Source organism: Cydia amplana, chromosome 27 (genome assembly GCF_948474715.1).
Source record: "Cydia amplana chromosome 27, ilCydAmpl1.1, whole genome shotgun sequence".
Taxonomy (NCBI): Eukaryota; Metazoa; Arthropoda; class Insecta; order Lepidoptera; family Tortricidae; genus Cydia; species Cydia amplana.
This window is the reverse complement of record NC_086095.1, coordinates 2,534,391-2,553,612: the sequence shown is the minus strand read 5'-3', so window position 1 is coordinate 2,553,612 and position 19,222 is coordinate 2,534,391. Positions and strand designations below refer to the sequence as shown.

Below are 19,222 nucleotides of genomic sequence, written 5' to 3'. Positions count from 1 at the left end.
TCCGCGTCTGCAACACTGTAATCGACCGCAGTATGCGGGGCGGGAGGCAGGGCGCTGTCAAATCGAATTATACTGCTTGATTTGCGATTATGCGTTTATTTTCCGATAAAACGCTTAAAAAACGAAATAATAGCGTCGCTTAATTAATAAAACTGTTAATTAACCCGCGACGGTCGCCGCAGTCGCTTAAAAAGCGCAATGTTTGGTGTTACAATATGTGCCGTGTATAAACTCTGGTTTCTATTTTTGTTTTGTACCCCAGTTTAACGTTAAATAATGTTTTTTGTGCCGAAACGATCTTTCGTAAGCGTTTTTTAGCATTTATAACAGTTTGAAACAGTTCCGTGCGCTTACCGAAGCGTAAACAAACGAGAACGTCGATCAAGCTTTCGATTTTTGCCGTGCCAACTTGAAGTACAAAATTGTCCTACTTTAGTGCCAAAAATAGTGAAAATAAACACAACCCAACTTCAAAATCAGTGTAAACGTGAACGCGGCTGTGAGTTCTGCATTAAGGCTTCCATAGACTATTTTTTCACTTCAATCCACACATTCATAATAGCGCGAATACGAGTAGAGTTTTGACGTGTAGATAAATATTAAAGTGTACATATTTAAATATGATCTGGAGGATATGAGGCGTGTGTTCGGGGTTTGCTCGGAGAGCTGGTACCTGTGCGGACAGAATGTGAGCCGTAGCTGTTGGTGTTGCTTGTATGTTGTATATTATACTCCCTTGTTTTTTTATGTCCATTAACAATGGAAAAGAGGCACGTTTCTCAAAAGTAACTTGTAATACAAGTGGAAGTCCCTTTCTAACAGCTGACAAAAAGTGACATCCGCTTGTGTTACAAGTTACAAGCTTTTGAGAAACGGGCCCCAGATCATACACAAATTTTTCTTATGGAAATGTAAAACCACTTGAAATGTTAAGATCAATGTGGTGAAGACTGTCTATCAGGTATGACTATGTATAGTCACCATCAGATATATCGGAGCGGCCAAGGTGTTCACAATATCTGAACACACACTCTAACGCCTTCACAATAGAGATGTGAGTGACGTAATTGTACAATTACGAGAATTCTTTCCCTAAGATGGTCTTTTCCACCAAAAATTTCAAGTCTTGTCCACATTGACCTGTTTAAAAAAAATACTATATTTTTATTGCAAATAATGAAATGTTACATTGATGAAGTCAGATTATGTGTATGGTCAATATAAAGATCCTGATTTATTTTTTAAATCCTAAGTGTAAGGCCTAAGTGGACGCTCGAGTTGGCCGTGCAACGGGGCGGGGCGGGGCGTGCGGCGTGCATGTTAAACAAATGCAATCGTATAGGAGCGGCCTTAGTGCACGCTGCTCACATCACGCGTGAGCCCACAGCCACGCTGCACGCGCCGCCGCGAACGCTCCGCTTCGAGCGTCCACTCAGGCCTTACACTTACTACACTCTCACACTCAGGCACTACACACTAAATGTGATTCTCCTTAACTTAGTACCATCACCCACACTGTTAACTGTCTATCGGGGGACCTTATTACAAAAGGCATAAGGTCCACTGATGGACAGTTAAGAGTGTTGCTGTTTGTATCTATGAGTCCAGTTTGCTTGAAGACTAAAAGTTTTTTTAATGATTATTTTGCATGTTTCAAGTCTTGTGATTTGTAAATACAGCCAGTTTTTGTGGTTTGTGCTGTTGTATAAACTTTGTGTTAGTCATATTATTATTGCTGCTCATGAATGATTTAATGAATAATTTCATTTACCACCCATATCTACTAAAGTTACTAAACCAAAGTCAAAGTCAAAATATACTTTATTCATGTAGGCCTAGCAACGAGCACTTATGAATCGTAACTAATTATTACACTGTACTAAACCATTAAAATTTAACTTTATAAGATAGAATAACATGGCATGGTCCAACTCTAATAAGAATATCATTACAAGTTACAGTAAACTTAACAACAAATAAGGCAAATACATAAATAATTGTAGTAGTAATGACACAGACAATACAACCTCTAGACATAGCATAATCGCGCTACCCCCTCTGCCACACATATGGTAGCGTTACATCTTCGAATCAATCCCGTGCCGTGATTGGTCCGTGTTTTTGAACGGACCAATCACGGCACGGGATTCGCTCACCTCGTCCCCCCGCACCCCCGTATTTTTGGCAGCATCGGTTTCATGAAATAATTGGCCTAAGCTCAGTCTAGAGGTTGGATTGTCAGTGAGTAATGATAACTATGTCAGCGAGCATGTTGATGAGTCCGTACAATTAATAACTAATTCGTTTTCCTTATTCGTCGGCCGTACACTCGTCATCAGATATATCGGAGCGGCCAAGGTGCTCCCAAATATCTGAACACGCACTCTATTTTCAGGGCGTTAGAGTTAGGGTTGCCAGATGGTCGGGATTCGGCGGGATTCTCCCGATTTTAAGCATGTGTTCCCGATTCCCGACAAAGTGAAAATTGTCCCGAAAAACAGCTTCACGTTAAATAGTGAAAAAGGCGAAAAAATTGTAAAATCGGTAAAAAGTAACATGAAATACATGTGGCAAGGGCAAACTAAGAAATAAATTAGTTACATATTTTTTTAGCTTATTGACACCTAAGTATAACTATGATAAGTGAATATAGGCAGATAATGAGAAGACATTTTTTTTGTTTGTTCAAGATCTCAAATATTTTATACTATTTTTATATAAAATCGTCTATGGGCAGAGCAGCTGACGTAGTGCCAATAATGTAAAATATCGTTGTTTTTGATACAATTACTTTAATTTGAATGTTTTTTTTCCCGACTTAAATCCCAAATTCCCGAAAAATTTATATGAATTCCCGATAATAGCGCCTTTCGATCTGGCAACCCTAGTTAGAGTGCTTGTTAAGATATTGTGAACACCTTGGCCGCTCCGATATATCTGATGGCGACTGTACATGGTTTGTTGTGTCACTTGTTATTTCACAGCATACTTGGCTGAATGTATAGGACAATACATAACTAGGTAGGTACCTACCATGATGCGTGAGTAAGACGCGCGGGCACACTCTGGTTGTGCTGTATGGAATTGTGTGTGTGCGTTGCTTACGTTGCGTTGCGTGCCATATCCATTTACTCATTGACGTTTAATATCTAAGGACGGGCGTTAACGGGCACTAAAAATGGTACTAGTTCAGCGGTGTTACTCACGAATTCCAGCGAATCGTGCAGTCTAAGGCCCTGGTCTCCTATAAACGCCATCGGCCGCTTACAGCGTCTGCGTCACGATGCTTATACTATAGAGATGTACTGTTGTGGTCTGTTTTAGACGTCGACGTCAGCGTCTTTTTTGTTCAAAAACGTTGACGCTGACGCCAGACGCCGCGTACAGCATAAAATAGGAGACCAGGGCCTAACGCAACTAGTTGCGACCTTCGCGCGCGTGATGCGAACTCATCAACTAATCGCGTTGTAGCGGTGTCACGCCGCTGTACTGGCCCCTGTCATGCCTCATTATTATTGCCCGTAAAGCCAGTCCCTAGATATCTATGTCAATGCATTTAGTTATATACGTATGTGTAACAATGTGACATCTGTTAAGAAATTCCATACGTCACAACATTTATAATGAACGTATGAGCATGCTTACTTAGGTCTAGTCTTAATAAGTATCTGATGTGTTTCGGCCAATTGGCCACGTTTTCCCAAGTATTTGTGTTTCATCCCTTTCCTTCATGTCGCTAACGAAAGTTATGCAGATATAAATAGCTATGTTGTGTAACTCGTGATTTCTATGTGTAAAACCAAAGTTTAAACGATTATGTGTCCATTGTACTATAATCATACAGCCTAAAATCGCGTGCTTAAAAACTAGCTTTCTGATCATCTAACCGTATTCCATACGATTGACTCGTATACATACTAACATACACAGATTACATACATTAACATACGGCCATCGCACGCCCACTATAGTGTTAAGGTCATATGTAATACGTTTATTGCCGTCTTCACGATGAATTTGTCCTTAGGATTGTCTTGAGAACTGAACTTATTAATTTTATTAAGTGACCTGTGGGTGTGGTGTTTATTTTAGGAACAGGTAATTTTAAACCAAAATTTAGTAGTAAATATTTTATTATTATACTACGAGACGTAGTCATAGCGTCTTTTGATTAGTATAAAACAAAGTCACTTCCCGCTGTCTGTCTGTCTGTCTGTCTGTATGTATGTATGCTTAGATCTTTAAAACTACGCAACGGATTTTGATGCGGTTTTTTTAATAGACAGAGTAATCCAAGAGGAAGGTTTTTGTATAATTTGTTAACCCGTGCGAAGCCGGGGCGGGTCGCTAGTAATAAGTAATCAAAAGACGCTATGTCTAGCACGTCTCGCGGATGTACTTATTCGGTTTAATTTCTATTCAGCATTAGAATTAGCTCGTAATTACTATGTGGCGCGCGTCAACCGACGACGAATGAATCATGCATTGTTGAATTAATTGTTTACCAGATGTTTTGCGTACGATTAATACTACTAAGGCATTTACGCACTGTCACCAGACTATCACAGAGTACGGAAATCGTTTTATAGACTGCGGAACCTAAGATCTTTGACAGTTATGAATTGACGCTTAAACTGTAAAACTAGCTTTTGCCCGCGTCTTTTTATCCAATTTGCTTTTTACGGTTCCGTGCCTCAAAAGGAAAAAACGGAACCCTTATAGGATCACTCGGGCATCTGTCTGCGGCGGGGAGCCAAATAAAATTTTAATATCAGAACTAGGTATAAGTTACAAATATACATTCTCAAGTCGAGTCGTCCGTCCGTCCGAAACTTTGTAGTATCTTTACGAGACATGAAGTAGACAACTGACCCAGTTCCCCGACATTTTATTACCGTTGTAAAATGTAGGAAGAGATCCCGAATGCAGCCCGAACTGGGAATACGGGCCGTAAATCTTTGTTTATAACTATACATATATTCATTGTTGTAAAACCATAAAGGGGATTACATTGTAATTAGTTTGAGGCGAAAGCATTGATTGTGTAAGATGTGTAAAGGGGCCCACTGATTAGTGATTACCAGTCCGCCGGACGATATCAGCCTGTCAGTTGTTCGGAGCTGTCACCTTTTGTCTTTAACTGACAGGCTGATCCGCAAACTGGTAATCAGTGGGCCCCTTAAAAGTGTATTTTTATTGAAACACTTTTGAAAAATAAGGCCGTCAGCACACGAGGCGTAGCCGTAGCGTAGCGTAAAAACGATACGAGTACGAGAGGCGTAGAGTTCTGGACACCAAGCGTCGCGTAAGCGTGATCGTTCTCTTTGTATACAATACAAGTTCTTCACGCTAACGCTACGCTACGACTACGCTTCGTGTGCGGTCTTGTTTGAGATTGTACGTGCTCGTGGCGCTCTCGTTCTACGCGCGTATCACGCCACGCTTACGCCTACGCCTCGTGTGCTGAGGGCCTTATCACATTCATTGCCACCCAACAAGACATCCGTGCCAGGGCAGAAAAATGTACTTAGTCATATAAAGCTGTAGGTAGTACTACAATCCCAACTATCGGGTCGTCCGGGCTGGGAACGAAATCATAAAATACACCATAGTCGGGTTTTCGGCACTGAATGTGTTAAAGTATAGTCATCAGCATCACGGCCATATCACCAACATTCATCGACACTTATCTGAAATACTCAGATAAGTGTAGGAGTGGAAATGCGCGTTTATGATAGTTTAACGAGTCTTATCTCGAGTGGGTCTGAGCACGCGACAATCTTAGACAACTCAAGTGGTCACAAACGTATCGAACGTTCCTTTATGTGGACGTAACACGTATTTATGGTGGGGAATAAAATAAATGTGAGACTGTGACAAGGACAAACAATAATAGCGCTTTCGCTGCTACTCCTACTGAAAGCTACGTAAGACTATCTCGTTCGCTCATTTCCTCCACCCATCATGCCTTATCCAGTTAAAATACTAGATTCATGCTAAAACGACAGTTCGCTAGCTGGAATCTGTCAATCCGATCTGTATAAAGTTAATCTTTGTAGGTATAAAGGCATGACCTGTATGACGGATCAGTTAGTGAATTGGCTAATTTTATTATCTCGTATATAGAAGCTTAGATGCGTTGTTACGTTTTAAAAGATCGTTTGGGTAGTTGGTGATCGGGCCTTTATCGATGATTCTCCATAAAAAATCAGTTGCCAAACCCGAAAAACGAAGAATTCGGGACCTCTGGCCACCCTGTTTCGTGGCTATTATCATGCAGCCACTTTGCGTAGATCTTCGAGATATTTGTTCCTGAGTCATGGGTGTTTTCTATGTATATAAGAATGCATTTATATATATAAGTATTTATATCGTCGCCTAGGACCCATAGTACAAGCTTTGCTTAGTTTGGGGCTAGGTTGATCTGTGTAAGATGTCCCTTAATAATTTTTTTTTTAACGATAACTAAATGTTGTTGTCTTTTGTTTCCAGGGCTCCCCTCACGGCTCCGTGATGTCCTGCCAGTCCCTGGCGGCGCGCGCGTTCGCGGAGCCAGACAAATCAGAGGCTCACTGCTCTGGCTTCCACAGGCAATTTATTTATTTCACAGACAATCCAACCTCTAGACATAGCATAGTCGCGCTACCCCCTCTGCCACACATACGGTAGCGTTACTCCATCTTCGAGTCAATCCCGTGCCGTGATTGGTCCGTGTTTTTGAACGGACCAATCACGGCACGGGATTCGCTCACCTCGTCCCCCCGCACCCCCGTATTTTTGGCAGCATCGGTTTCATGAAAGAATTGGCCTTAGCTCAGTCTAGAGGTTGGATTGTCTGTGATTTATTTACATATTTAGAAATTTAAATCAGGCAACAAGGCCCATACTACAAATACCTTACAGACTAACATACATATGTATTTTATAAACTTAAAACGAAACACTAGTTATTTAGTCGACAAAACGGCGTGGCTCCGTTGCATCGGCTGCTCTTGTGTCGGAATTGTGTCTTGTGTGTAATGTCCATAGCAACCACATTTATCTTACACGATGGAGGAGCGTGCAAAAATATATGACAAGTCCTTATGAAGTTATGATTGTGTATATAACCAGGTGTGGCTCACTCCGCGATTTCGTCGCGTCGCTACAAGTACATGCGGCCCACACCAATTTTGGTGTCTAGCCATAGCGGAACGGACGCATGCTCGCGCTTGCGTCACCTACCAGTCATATCTGTCGTAATAGACGCGTTTTGTTAGAGAGAGAGACCTAACTAAGGTCTGTCAGACATTTTGTCAGACACATCATAAACTCATTAATATCAAATTTAACATAATGACTACGCAACGTTCAGCCATCTGGTTAAACGCTGCGCTCAATGACTCTGCTGGTTATTCTTCAGCCATTTAATGAGATGCTCGCATTTAATGAACGGCCTATGCTTCCAATTAGCTGGCTAATTCAACCAATTGGCTGCGAGATGCGTATGCTGATGATGAAACGTAATTTCAGGTCGGTGCGGTTCAGTTCGGAGTCCCGGAGCTCGACGCGAGCCTCCCACGATGTCGACTGCAAGAGGGAGACACCGGGTGAGACAGAGACAGCTTTCCATACCCTAGCTAGACCAGCGGTCGGCAACCTTTTAGTAGCCAAGGGCCACATAGTAGTTAACGAAGTTGACGCGGGCCGTACTTTGTTAATATTTATGACTTTATCAGACATTGTCGTGTGTCAATATTACATACAAAGTAGCCAGGGAGGCTCGCGGGCCGCAAGTGACAGGTTCACGGGCCGCAGGTTGCCGACCGGTGCCCTAGACCAGCCTCCATATACTCAACCTGCGACCGGCTTAAGGGGCCCACTGATTAACAGTCCGCCGGACGGTATCGGCCTGTCAGTTAGAACAAAAAGTTGATAGTTCCGAACAACTGACAGGCCGATACCGGCCGGCGGACTGTTAATCTAATCAGTGGGCCCCTTTAGTGCCAGTTGCACCATCCGCAGTTGACAGACTGATAAACGTCAGTCGACGCGCCGCGGCGGTTTACTATGAAACTCTCCATACAATCAAATTTAGCGAACTCTTTAACGATGACAAACAGTTTGGTGCAACCGAACTTAATTAGGTAGCCCATTAGGTGATCCTGGTATAGATACAGAACCACCTCTTGTGGCCGGGGCTAAAAGGCAAAACGTTGCTTTTGTGGCCCTCTCCATAGAGAATAGTATTTTATGCAACCGTTGTTCAAGAGAGGTTAAAAAAGGCGATTGGCGTAACAATTTGAAGTGAAGCCGAAATTATCAGTACCGCTACTTGATACTAGATAGATACGATTTCCATGATGTGTTGTTTCAGGGTCGATATCGCTGACGGCGTTGTCGCTGACGCCTGCGTCTGGCGCGGCCGCCATGAGTCAGTCGGCGCCATCCGGCAGCGGGTTCCCGGACACCGACACGGTACGTATAGGGATAATACGTGAAATGTAGTGAACTGTACTAGTAGAGAATGCCATGAGGCATGTGGAGGCAGATCTCCGTGATCTCGGCGAAAGCTGGCGTGACACCGCTCTGGACCGAGCCATAGAGAAAAAAATACATAGAGTGCTCACTCCATACATCAGTTTTAGTACCAAAAAGACTATTAGCATCTAGCATCGAGTAGCGGAACTATCAGTACTGCTACTTGACAATAGATGTAGCACCGACCGGAAAGTCTTATGCTGTTGAGATAAGACTTTCCGGTCGGTGCTACATCTATTGTCAAGTAGCAGTACTGATAGTTCCGCTACTCGATGCTAGATGTAGACACTGAAATTAATAGTCTGAACTGATGTATGGAGTGAGCACTCTTGTTTTCTATATTTCTCTATGACCGAGCAAAGTGGCGTGCTCTTTTGTCGGAGGCCAAGACTCATTTTGGGTCATCGCGGCAGCCAAGTAAGTATTAAGTCCGCCTTTTGTACTTTTTTTTGATGTGCAATAAAGCTTAAAAATAAATAATTAACTGTAAACGGCAGCACAGACGCCCCCTATTCATCATTGGCGCGAACCATTATGTAAAGTTTCCCTTGTGGGAGGGTCTCTAAATCTTTGATAATTGATAAATGTCGTACTTAGAACAATACCTAAACTAGCTTTTGCCCGCGACTTCGTCTGCGTGGAGTTAGTAATATGGGTAGCTTATTTTTACCCAATCTGCTTTTTAAAGATTCCCCATACAAACTTCCACCCCCCTTTTCACCCCCTTAAAGGGAGATTTTTGGGATAAAAACTACCCTATGTCCTTCCCCGGGACTTAAACTATCTCCATACCAAATTTCAATGGTTATTGATTGCCCACACAAATTTCCACCCCCCTTTTCACCCCTTAAGGGGTGAGTTCTGAGATAAAAAGTATTCTATGTCCTTCCCCGGGACTCAAACTATCTTCATACCAAATGTCAACTAAATCGGTTCAGCGGTTTAAGCGTGAAGAGGTAACAGACAGACAGACTGACAAACACACTTTCGCATTTATAATATTAGTATGGATTATTTCCTTTTCAGCCACCATCGCCCGCCTCATGCCGCTTTCCTAAGCTAGAGGAGTGTGCACATTTCCATTACGAGCGCGTGTGCCTCGGCGGGCTCAGTATAGAGCTGGGGCCGGCGCAGGAACCCGCGGACTCACCGCAGGGGGAGGGTAAGTTGTCACAACCAGCCTCTGTCACTTCCATCCCCTGTAGGCTAGAAGTATTCGTGCAGCGAGAGTGTCAACTCTTTTGTAAAACACATGGTATTAAATTTCCTTATTGTTCCAGGCTGGATATCCATAAAGGTCCGCTCACACGTGTCGTGGCGGGACAAGTCTTCCACCAGAGCGCTGCACTGCTCGTGGTCGGAAGCCAGCGATGTTAGAGAGTGGACGCTGGCCAGGAACGCGGACCACTGCCGGCAGCTGGACGACATGGTGCACAGGTGAGTGCTCCGAGGCAGTAGTGGTACAAAAACCAGCCAAGTGCGTGTCGGACTCGCGCACGAAGGGTTACGTACCGTTACGCAAAAAACGGCAAAAAATCACGTTTGTTGTATGGGAGCCCCAGTTAAATATTTATTTTATTCTGTTTTTAGTGTTGTTATAACGGCAACAGAAATACATCTGTGAAAATTTCAACTGACTAGCTATCACGGTTCACGAGATACAGCCTGGTGATAGACAGACGGACAGACAGACAGACACACGGACAGTGGAGTCTTAGTCAGTGTCATCAAGTGGAAATTGCTTGCTCCCAACTGTAACATTTTGTAGATTACATTAATAGTTATTATAAAAGTCACCACTGCTTAGAATAAGGTAGATTTGTTAATCATTCCATATAGACAGAATGGACGCACCAACAAACATATAAATAAATTCCTTATTTATTCACAGATGCATATACGACAGAAAAGTCTCCGGCCTGCCCAACCTAACCGAGAAGATCAACAGCTCGCTGGATGAGACGGAGTACAGAAGCCTCATAGCGGACTACATGCATCACCTGTCCATTATAGCGGACGACTCGATCAACTGTGGACCCGTGCTTAACTGGCTGCAGATGGATAACAAAGGTAAGCACCGATGAACAGCTGACAGGCGTCCGGGCTCACTGCTCTGACCTCCACCGATGAACAGCTGCCAGGTGCCTGAAACATTTAAAAACTATTAGCCCGTCAATTTAACTTGCACTGATGGTCAGCTGCCAGGCGCCCGGATCACGTAATATAACGTGGCACACGAGAATGGTACACTATAATAAGGTGAGTGAGATAGAGAGATGAGACGGAGTACAGGAGCCTAATATGGCACCTGTCCATCATAGTGGATGACTCGATCAACTGTGGACCCGTGCTTAACTGGCTCCAGATGGATAACAAAGGTAAACACCGATGAACAGCTGCCAGGCGTCCGGGCCCACTGCTCTGACCTCCACCGATGAACAGCTGCCAGGTGCCCGAAACATTTAAAAACTATTAGCCCGTCAATTTGACTTACACTGATGGTCAGCTGCCAGGCGCCCGGATCAGGTAATATAGCGTGGGACACGAGAATGGTACACTATAATAAGGTGAGTGAGATAGAGAGATGAGACGGAGTACAGAAGCATAATAGCGGACTATATGGCAGTTATGGCACCTGTCCATCATAACAGATGACTCGATCAACTGTGGACCCGTGCTTAACTGGCTCCAGATGGATAACAAAGGTAACCATATAAAAATACATTAATTATTAGAAAACATTAGAAAACCACATTTTTATATCATATTAAACATTCTACACTCTGACCTCCACCGATGAGGAGCTGCCAGGCGTTCTGGTCCGCTACTCTATGATCTTCACCAAATGTGTGAAAATCGTGAAAGTTTAAATCGGTATGTTTTTTTGCAGGCCACAAGCTGTTAGTAGCCAACGAGGACTCCAGTTCTATAAACACTCCCGCCGTCGCCGCTGCCTATTCTGTACGGAAATACGTCTCACAGGTGAAAACATAATAAAATTATTATGTTGAAAAAAATATATTGTAATATAGCAATTAACCACTTTCAGTGTTTAGCAGCAACTCTTTGGTTTACTGCGACATAAACGCATATTGCTTGTGTCAGCGCAACCTAACGTGTATATACAGGGTGGCCCATTTAGATCGGTCAGTATCAGGAAAATCTGAAACTATAAGACATACGACAATCTCTTCTTAGGAACCATGTCATCGATTTTAGTAACAAGAAAAACTGCATTCAAACATTTAAAATTTTTTTATGTAAAATGTATTGAAAAAAATGGTGGCCATTTCGAAAACATACTAAAATAAATTAAAGGATATAAATACAATGCATTTTATTCATTTCAGACATCATGTTTCATAGTAACATTTACTGCTTAAGACCTACACAATCGATATCTAAATAGAAATAATTTTAGATATTTTTTTTTTCAAAACGTCCGGGTTCGATTTCCGAGCTATTATTAGTTGTAAATTGTTTTAGTAGTACATTTTTCGTCAGTAGCGACACTTGTGACATCTGTTGTCAACTAGCAGAACTGATAATGTCCGCTACTTGACGCTAGATGTCGACTACGATATAACTCGCGTTTTTGTAAGAAAACTGTATGGAGTTACCACTCTTTCTTTACTTATATTTTTCTAAGGTGCAAATTTAGCGTTGGCAGAGTATATTTTAGTTGCTGGTGCATAATTAATTATGTATATACTTATGTATTATATTTTATAAATATTTGTTTTCACAGGCAAGGGACGAAATCAGCTTTGAAGTTGGCGATATGATCTCAATAATAGACATGCCTGGTAAGTGTGTCATTCCTTTATCATTCTCTGGTAGTATAAAATACAACATTACAATACTCTTTTTGAAAAACAAATAGTACAAATTAAAATATTAGAAAAGAGAACATATCAGACAACTTTGAATATTATTGTGGTAAAAATCGAAGAAAATCAGTAAAAAGTTTATCGCTTTTTTCTGCGGGCTAGATTAGAAGGCTCTTACCGTAGTCACAGGGCGGACACGCCATACATCAAAAATCATTTGCGTTTAGATGTGTGCGCGGCACATCTGTACACGCGTCGTTGTGTATGTGTGGGTAAGTCGCTTTACTGAGAGTACGCCAGAAGTCCGGCAGATTCATGTCGCGGGGCGAGGTAATGCGAGTCGGGGCGGGGCGGTGCGTGGCCGTTCTGTATGATAATACTATTACTTATTCTGTGCCGTAGTTTGGAGGCAGAAAAGAGGTTGTTGATAATAATTCTTCGTCGTCTCTGATTTAAACTTTCACGATTTTCACTCATTACACTTCACAACGACGGGACATCCCTAGTGCGCAAAACGTTCAAGTTAATAAACAAGACCAAGTGCGGGCAGTTCGAAAAACTCGCCCGGTTAGAAAATGCTGATGTCAACTTTAGCCAGTCTTCTCCGAGAGGGGACAACGCCGTCCTCGAAACGTCGGAGGTAAATTTAAAACTTAATTTTACGCCATTTTAATAATAATTCTTCGTCGTACAGTCAGCAGCAAAAGTTGTTAAGCGGGCTAGGTGTTCAAAATTACCTTAACACGCTCTTATTCTTTTAACAATAAAATCGCGTTAAGATCATTTTGAACACCTCGCCCGCTTAGCAACTTGCTGCTGACTGTATTTGCATTAAACAATACGATAAACTAGTTTGCGTTTCCAGGTCCCCAAGAGTCGACATGGTGGCGTGGCAAGCGCGGGTTCCGGGTCGGATTCTTCCCGCACCACTGCGTGGCCGTCATCGGGGATAAAGTGCCCAGGCACATGACACAACCTCCCCCTATAGTCGGGTGAGTGTCCTGTCTCCAGGTCAAGAGTCGACATGGTGGCGCGCCAAGCGCGGGTTCCGGGTCGGATTCTTCCCGCACCACTGCGTGGCCGTCATCGGGGATAAAGTGCCCAGGCACATGACACAACCTCCCCCTATAGTCGGGTGAGTGTCCTGTCTCCAGGTCAAGAGTCGACATGGTGGCGCGCCAAGCGCGGGTTCCGGGTCGGATTCTTCCCGCACCACTGCGTGGCCGTCATCGGGGATAAAGTGCCCAGGCACATGACACAACCTCCCCCTATAGTCGGGTGAGTGTCCTGTCTTCAGGTCAAGAGTCGACATGGTGGCGTGGCAAGCGCGGGTTTCGGGTCGGATTCTTCCCGCACCACTGCGTGGCCGTCATCGGGGATAAAGTGCCCAGGCACATGACACAACCTCCCCCTATAGTCGGGTGAGTGTCCTGTCTCCAGGCCCTCAGGAGTCGACATGGTAGCGCGGCAAGCGCGGGTTCCGGGTCGGATTCTTCCCGCATCACTGCGTGGCCGTCATCGGGGATAAAGTGCCCAGGCACATGACACAACCTCCCCCTATAGTCGGGTGAGTGTCCTGTCTCCAGGTCAAGAGTCGACATGGTGGCGCGCCAAGCGCGGGTTCCGGGTCGGATTCTTCCCGCACCACTGCGTGGCCGTCATCGGGGATAAAGTGCCCAGGCACATGACACAACCTCCCCCTATAGTCGGGTGAGTGTCCTGTCTCCAGGCCCTCAGGAGTCGACATGGTAGCGCGGCAAGCGCGGGTTCCGGGTCGGATTCTTCCCGCATCACTGCGTGGCCGTCATCGGGGATAAAGTGCCCAGGCACATGACACAACCTCCCCCTATAGTCGGGTGAGTGTCCTGTCTCCAGGTCAAGAGTCGACATGGTGGCGCGCCAAGCGCGGGTTCCGGGTCGGATTCTTCCCGCACCACTGCGTGGCCGTCATCGGGGATAAAGTGCCCAGGCACATGATACAACCTCCCCCTATAGTCGGGTGAGTGTCCTGTCTCCAGGCCCTCAGGAGTCGACATGGTAGCGCGGCAAGCGCGGGTTCCGGGTCGGATTCTTCCCGCATCACTGCGTGGCCGTCATCGGGGATAAAGTGCCCAGGCACATGACACAACCTCCCCCTATAGTCGGGTGAGTGTCTTGTCTCCAGGTCAAGAGTCGACATGGTGGCGTGGCAAGCGCGGGTTCCGGGTCGGATTCTTCCCGCATCACTGCGTGGCCGTCATCGGGGATAAAGTGCCCAGGCACATGACACAACCTCCCCCTATAGTCGGGTGAGTGTCCTGTCTCCAGGTCAAGAGTCGACATGGTGGCGCGCCAAGCGCGGGTTCCGGGTCGGATTCTTCCCGCACCACTGCGTGGCCGTCATCGGGGATAAAGTGCCCAGGCACATGACACAACCTCCCCCTATAGTCGGGTGAGTGTCCTGTCTCCAGGTCAAGAGTCGACATGGTGGCGTGGCAAGCGCGGGTTCCGGGTCGGATTCTTCCCGCACCACTGCGTGGCCGTCATCGGGGATAAAGTGCCCAGGCACATGACACAACCTCCCCCTATAGTCGGGTGAGTGTCCTGTCTCCAGGCCCTCAGGAGTCGACATGGTAGCGCGGCAAGCGCGGGTTCCGGGTCGGATTCTTCCCGCATCACTGCGTGGCCGTCATCGGGGATAAAGTGCCCAGGCACATGACACAACCTCCCCCTATAGTCGGGTGAGTGTCCTGTCTCCAGGCCCTCAGGAGTCGACATGGTAGCGCGGCAAGCGCGGGTTCCGGGTCGGATTCTTCCCGCATCACTGCGTGGCCGTCATCGGCGATAAAGTGCCCAGGCACATGACACAACCTCCCCCTATAGTCGGGTAAGATTCTAGTCTTATCACCGTGTATATGTTGACACACACTTGTACACAATACAGCAAAAGCACAGTATAAAATCAGCCATTTTTTCGATTACCTTTTGTCATCTACTAAACGTGTTAGCAGTATACGTTACAAGTGTTACAACATTTTATTCAATCAATTAATGGGGTTGGCCTGCCTGTTTCTCAAAAGCTTGTAACTTGTAATACAAGTGGAAGTCCCTTTCTAATAAAAGCTGTCAAAAAGTGACATGCCAGCCCTTTAAGCTAAATCTCATGGGGCAAAACAGCAAGCTTTATTTTATATTAGAACAAATGACCTTGACGACCGGTCTGGCCTAGTGGGTAGTGACCCTGCCTGTGAAGCCGCGGTCCTGGGTTCGAATCCCAGTAAGGGCATTTATTTGTGTGATGTGCACAGATATTTGTTCCTGAGTCATGGTTGTTTTCTATGTATTTAAGTATTTGTATATTATATATATCGTTGTCTGAGTACCCACAACACAAGCTTTCTTGAGCTTACCGTGGGGCTTAGTCAATTTGTGTAATAATGTCCTATAATATTTATTTATTTATAAATTAAATTATTTTCAGAAAATATTTTAATTTGTTCTAATATGTATTGATTGGCAGCGCCATCTCTCTCGCTAACTCGGTATCACCTGAGATGATCCAGTTAGAAGGTCGAACCATACTGTTCTGTACCTTAGAGGTGGCCAGGGGGCGCCATAAGCCTTCAGTATGAAGTGCATATACTTGGAAAATTTCGACCTATGCCGCTTCGGCCCGGTGGCCGAGTGGCAACAGGCACCTGTCGCGATAGCAGAGGACGCTGGTTCGATTCCAGCCTGGGGCACTGGAGGCTTGGGTCACTTTTTCTTAGTATATGACATTTATTTCACTTTCTAAGCTTTGTTTTAATAACTATTTTATTGTGCAGGTCCGTAGCCGTGGCCCCAATAAAGCCGGTGCTCCGCAAGCACGGGAAGCTGATCTCGCTGTTCCGCAGTTTCATCCTGTCGCGGCCGTCGCGGCGGCGCCTCAAGCAGCAGGGCATCCTGAGGGAGCGGGTGTTCGGCTGCGACCTCGGGGAGCATCTACTCAACTTCGAACACGATGGTAAGTGTCATTGTACAGGTCCGATAAAGCCCGTAAGCACGGGAAGCTGATCTCACTGGGAGCTTTATCCTGTCGCGGCCGTCGCGGCGGCGCCTCAAGCAGCAGGGCATCCTGAGGGAGCGGGTGTTCGGCTGCGACCTCGGGGAGCATCTACTCAACTTCGAACACGATGGTAAGTGTCATTGTACAGGTCCGATAAAGCCCGTAAGCACGGGAAGCTGATCTCACTGGGAGCTTTATCCTGTCGCGGCCGTCGCGGCGGCGCCTCAAGCAGCAGGGCATCCTGAGGGAGCGGGTGTTCGGCTGCGACCTCGGGGAGCATCTACTCAACTTCGAACACGATGGTAAGTGTCATTGTACAGGTCCGATAAAGCCCGTAAGCACGGGAAGCTGATCTCGCTGTTCCGCAGTTTCATCCTGTCGCGGCCGTCGCGGCGGCGCCTCAAGCAGCAGGGCATCCTGAGGGAGCGAGTGTTCGGCTGCGACCTCGGGGAGCATCTACTCAACTTCGAACACGATGGTAAGTCTTATTGTACAGGTCCGATAAAGCCCGTAAGCACGGGAAGCTGATCTCACTGGGAGCTTTATCCTGTCACGGCCGTCGCGGCGGCGCCTCAAGCAGCAGGGCATCCTGAGGGAGCGGGTGTTCAGCTGCGACCTCGGGGAGCATCTACTCAACTTCGAACACGATGGTAAGTGTCATTGTACAGGTCCGATAAAGCCCGTAAGCACGGGAAGCTGATCTCACTGGGAGCTTTATCCTGTCACGGCCGTCGCGCCGGCGCCTCAAGCAGCAGGGCATCCTGAGGGAGCGGGTGTTCGGCTGCGACCTCGGGGAGCATCTACTCAACTTCGAACACGATGGTAAGTGGCATTGTACAGGTCCGATAAAGCCCGTAAGCACGGGAAGCTGATCTCGCTGTTCCGGATCTTCATCCTGTCTACCTCTACATCTACCTCGGGGAGCATCTACTCAACTTCGAACACGATGGTAAGTGTTACCATAGAGAAAAAAATACATAGAGTGCTCACTCCATACGTCAGTTTTAGTACCAAAAAGACTATTAGCATCCAGCATCGAGTAGCGGAACTATCAGTACTGCTACTTGACAATAGATGTAGCACCGACCGGAAAGTCTTATGCTGTTGAGATAAGACTTTCCGGTCGGTGCTACATCTATTGTCAAGTAGCAGTACTGATAATTCTGCTACTCGATGCTAGATGTAGACACTGAAATTAATAGTCTAACTGATGCACTCTTGCCTTACTATATTTCTCTATGGTGTTACATACGTACATATAATCACGCCTATTTCACACATATAAATGCCTTTACCCTGGGATTCGAACTTATTACCCGGCTTAACCTCTCGAACGCGCGTGTCAAAATTTTGCTACAGAATTAATAACCTTGAAATTGTCTGTGACGTATACGGGACAAGGCGTTCGAAGGGTTAAGGGTCCCCGGCAAGTTCGGTTCTCCATATAAACGTAGTTACTCTCTTATTTTAAAAGGAGTAGCTGGTTTGCTCTGAATCTTTTTACTTACAATAGGATAAGGTATATCTATGTCTGTAATTAGTTTATGCAGCTTCAGATACCACAGTTAAAATAATACAGCGAATTTAAGTTTTTCATACATAACTTGTTTTTGCTGTATTTCGTTTGTTTTATAAACTGGAGCTATATAAACTAATCACAGGACAAGATATACCTCATGTCATTGTGTGTGCAAAGTTTCATTACAATTTAACACGTAGTTTTAAAACGGGAACGAAATTCCGTTTGTACGGGAAGGTGAATCACCCGGGTTAAACGTCGAGTTACCATGGTTACCAGTAAATACCTATAAATTCGGCCGGGGACTCTTAAAACTCAGATTTTGAAAGAGAGAATGCCAAACGCCATCTCGAGCCATGCCAGTTCCGTTACATGGTTTCCCGTGGAACCCAAAAAATGAATTAATTTGAATGTTGTCGACAGTGCCCTTAGTCCTCGTGTCGTGTGCGGCGGCCATCGAGGCGCGCGGCGCCGTGGACGGGATCTACCGGCTGTCGGGCGGCGCGGGGCTCACGCAGCGCCTGCGCGCCGCCTTCGACGGCGGCGAGGCGCCCGCCCTGCCCCCAGACCCCCACGCCACGGCCTCGCTGCTCAAGATGTACTTCAGGTGGGTCGAAATGTTGTCCACAGTGCCTCTAGTCCTAGTGGAGTGTGCTAAAGCCATCGTGGACGGGATCTACCGGCTGTCGGGCGGCGCGGGGCTCACGCAGCGCCTGCGCGCCGCCTTCGACGGCGGCGAGGCGCCCGCCCTGCCCCCAGACCCCCACGCCACGGCCTCGCTGCTCAAGATGTACTTCAGGTGGGTCGAAATGTTGTCCACAGTGCCTCTAGTCCTAGTGGAGTGTGCTAAAGCCATCGTGGACGGGATCTACCGGCTGTCGGGCGGCGCGGGGCTCACGCAGCGCCTGCGCGCCGCCTTCGACGGCGGCGAGGCGCCCGCCCTGCCCCCAGACCCCCACGCCACGGCCTCGCTGCTCAAGATGTACTTCAGGTGGGTCGAAATGTTGTCCACAGTGCCTCTAGTCCTAGTGGAGTGTGCTAAAGCCATCGTGGACGGGATCTACCGGCTGTCGGGCGGCGCGGGGCTCACGCAGCGCCTGCGCGCCGCCTTCGACGGCGGCGAGGCGCCCGCCCTGCCCCCAGACCCCCACGCCACGGCCTCGCTGCTCAAGATGTACTTCAGGTGGGTCGAAATGTTGTCCACAGTGCCTCTAGTCCTAGTGGAGTGTGCTAAAGCCATCGTGGACGGGATCTACCGGCTGTCGGGCGGCGCGGGGCTCACGCAGCGCCTGCGCGCCGCCTTCGACGGCGGCGAGGCGCCCGCCC

At 46.4% G+C, this 19,222-nt stretch overlaps 1 protein-coding gene across 1 annotated transcript in view; it reads left to right on the top strand.

Annotated features, from left to right (window-relative positions):
- Nucleotides 1-571: 571 nt before the first annotated feature.
- The window catches only part of LOC134660499 (GTPase-activating protein CdGAPr), a 39,582-nt gene continuing 20,931 nt past the window's right edge, over nucleotides 572-19,222 (top strand). The window contains exons 1-12 of the mRNA XM_063516270.1: nucleotides 572-688; nucleotides 6,493-6,590; nucleotides 7,513-7,589; nucleotides 8,357-8,457; nucleotides 9,547-9,682; nucleotides 9,801-9,957; nucleotides 10,412-10,590; nucleotides 11,411-11,502; nucleotides 12,269-12,326; nucleotides 13,216-13,342; nucleotides 16,157-16,335; nucleotides 18,320-18,503. Of these exons, the coding sequence (XP_063372340.1) occupies nucleotides 635-688; nucleotides 6,493-6,590; nucleotides 7,513-7,589; nucleotides 8,357-8,457; nucleotides 9,547-9,682; nucleotides 9,801-9,957; nucleotides 10,412-10,590; nucleotides 11,411-11,502; nucleotides 12,269-12,326; nucleotides 13,216-13,342; nucleotides 16,157-16,335; nucleotides 18,320-18,503 (1,442 nt within the window). The 5' untranslated portion in view covers nucleotides 572-634. The remainder of the gene's footprint in view (nucleotides 689-6,492; nucleotides 6,591-7,512; nucleotides 7,590-8,356; nucleotides 8,458-9,546; nucleotides 9,683-9,800; nucleotides 9,958-10,411; nucleotides 10,591-11,410; nucleotides 11,503-12,268; nucleotides 12,327-13,215; nucleotides 13,343-16,156; nucleotides 16,336-18,319; nucleotides 18,504-19,222) is intronic.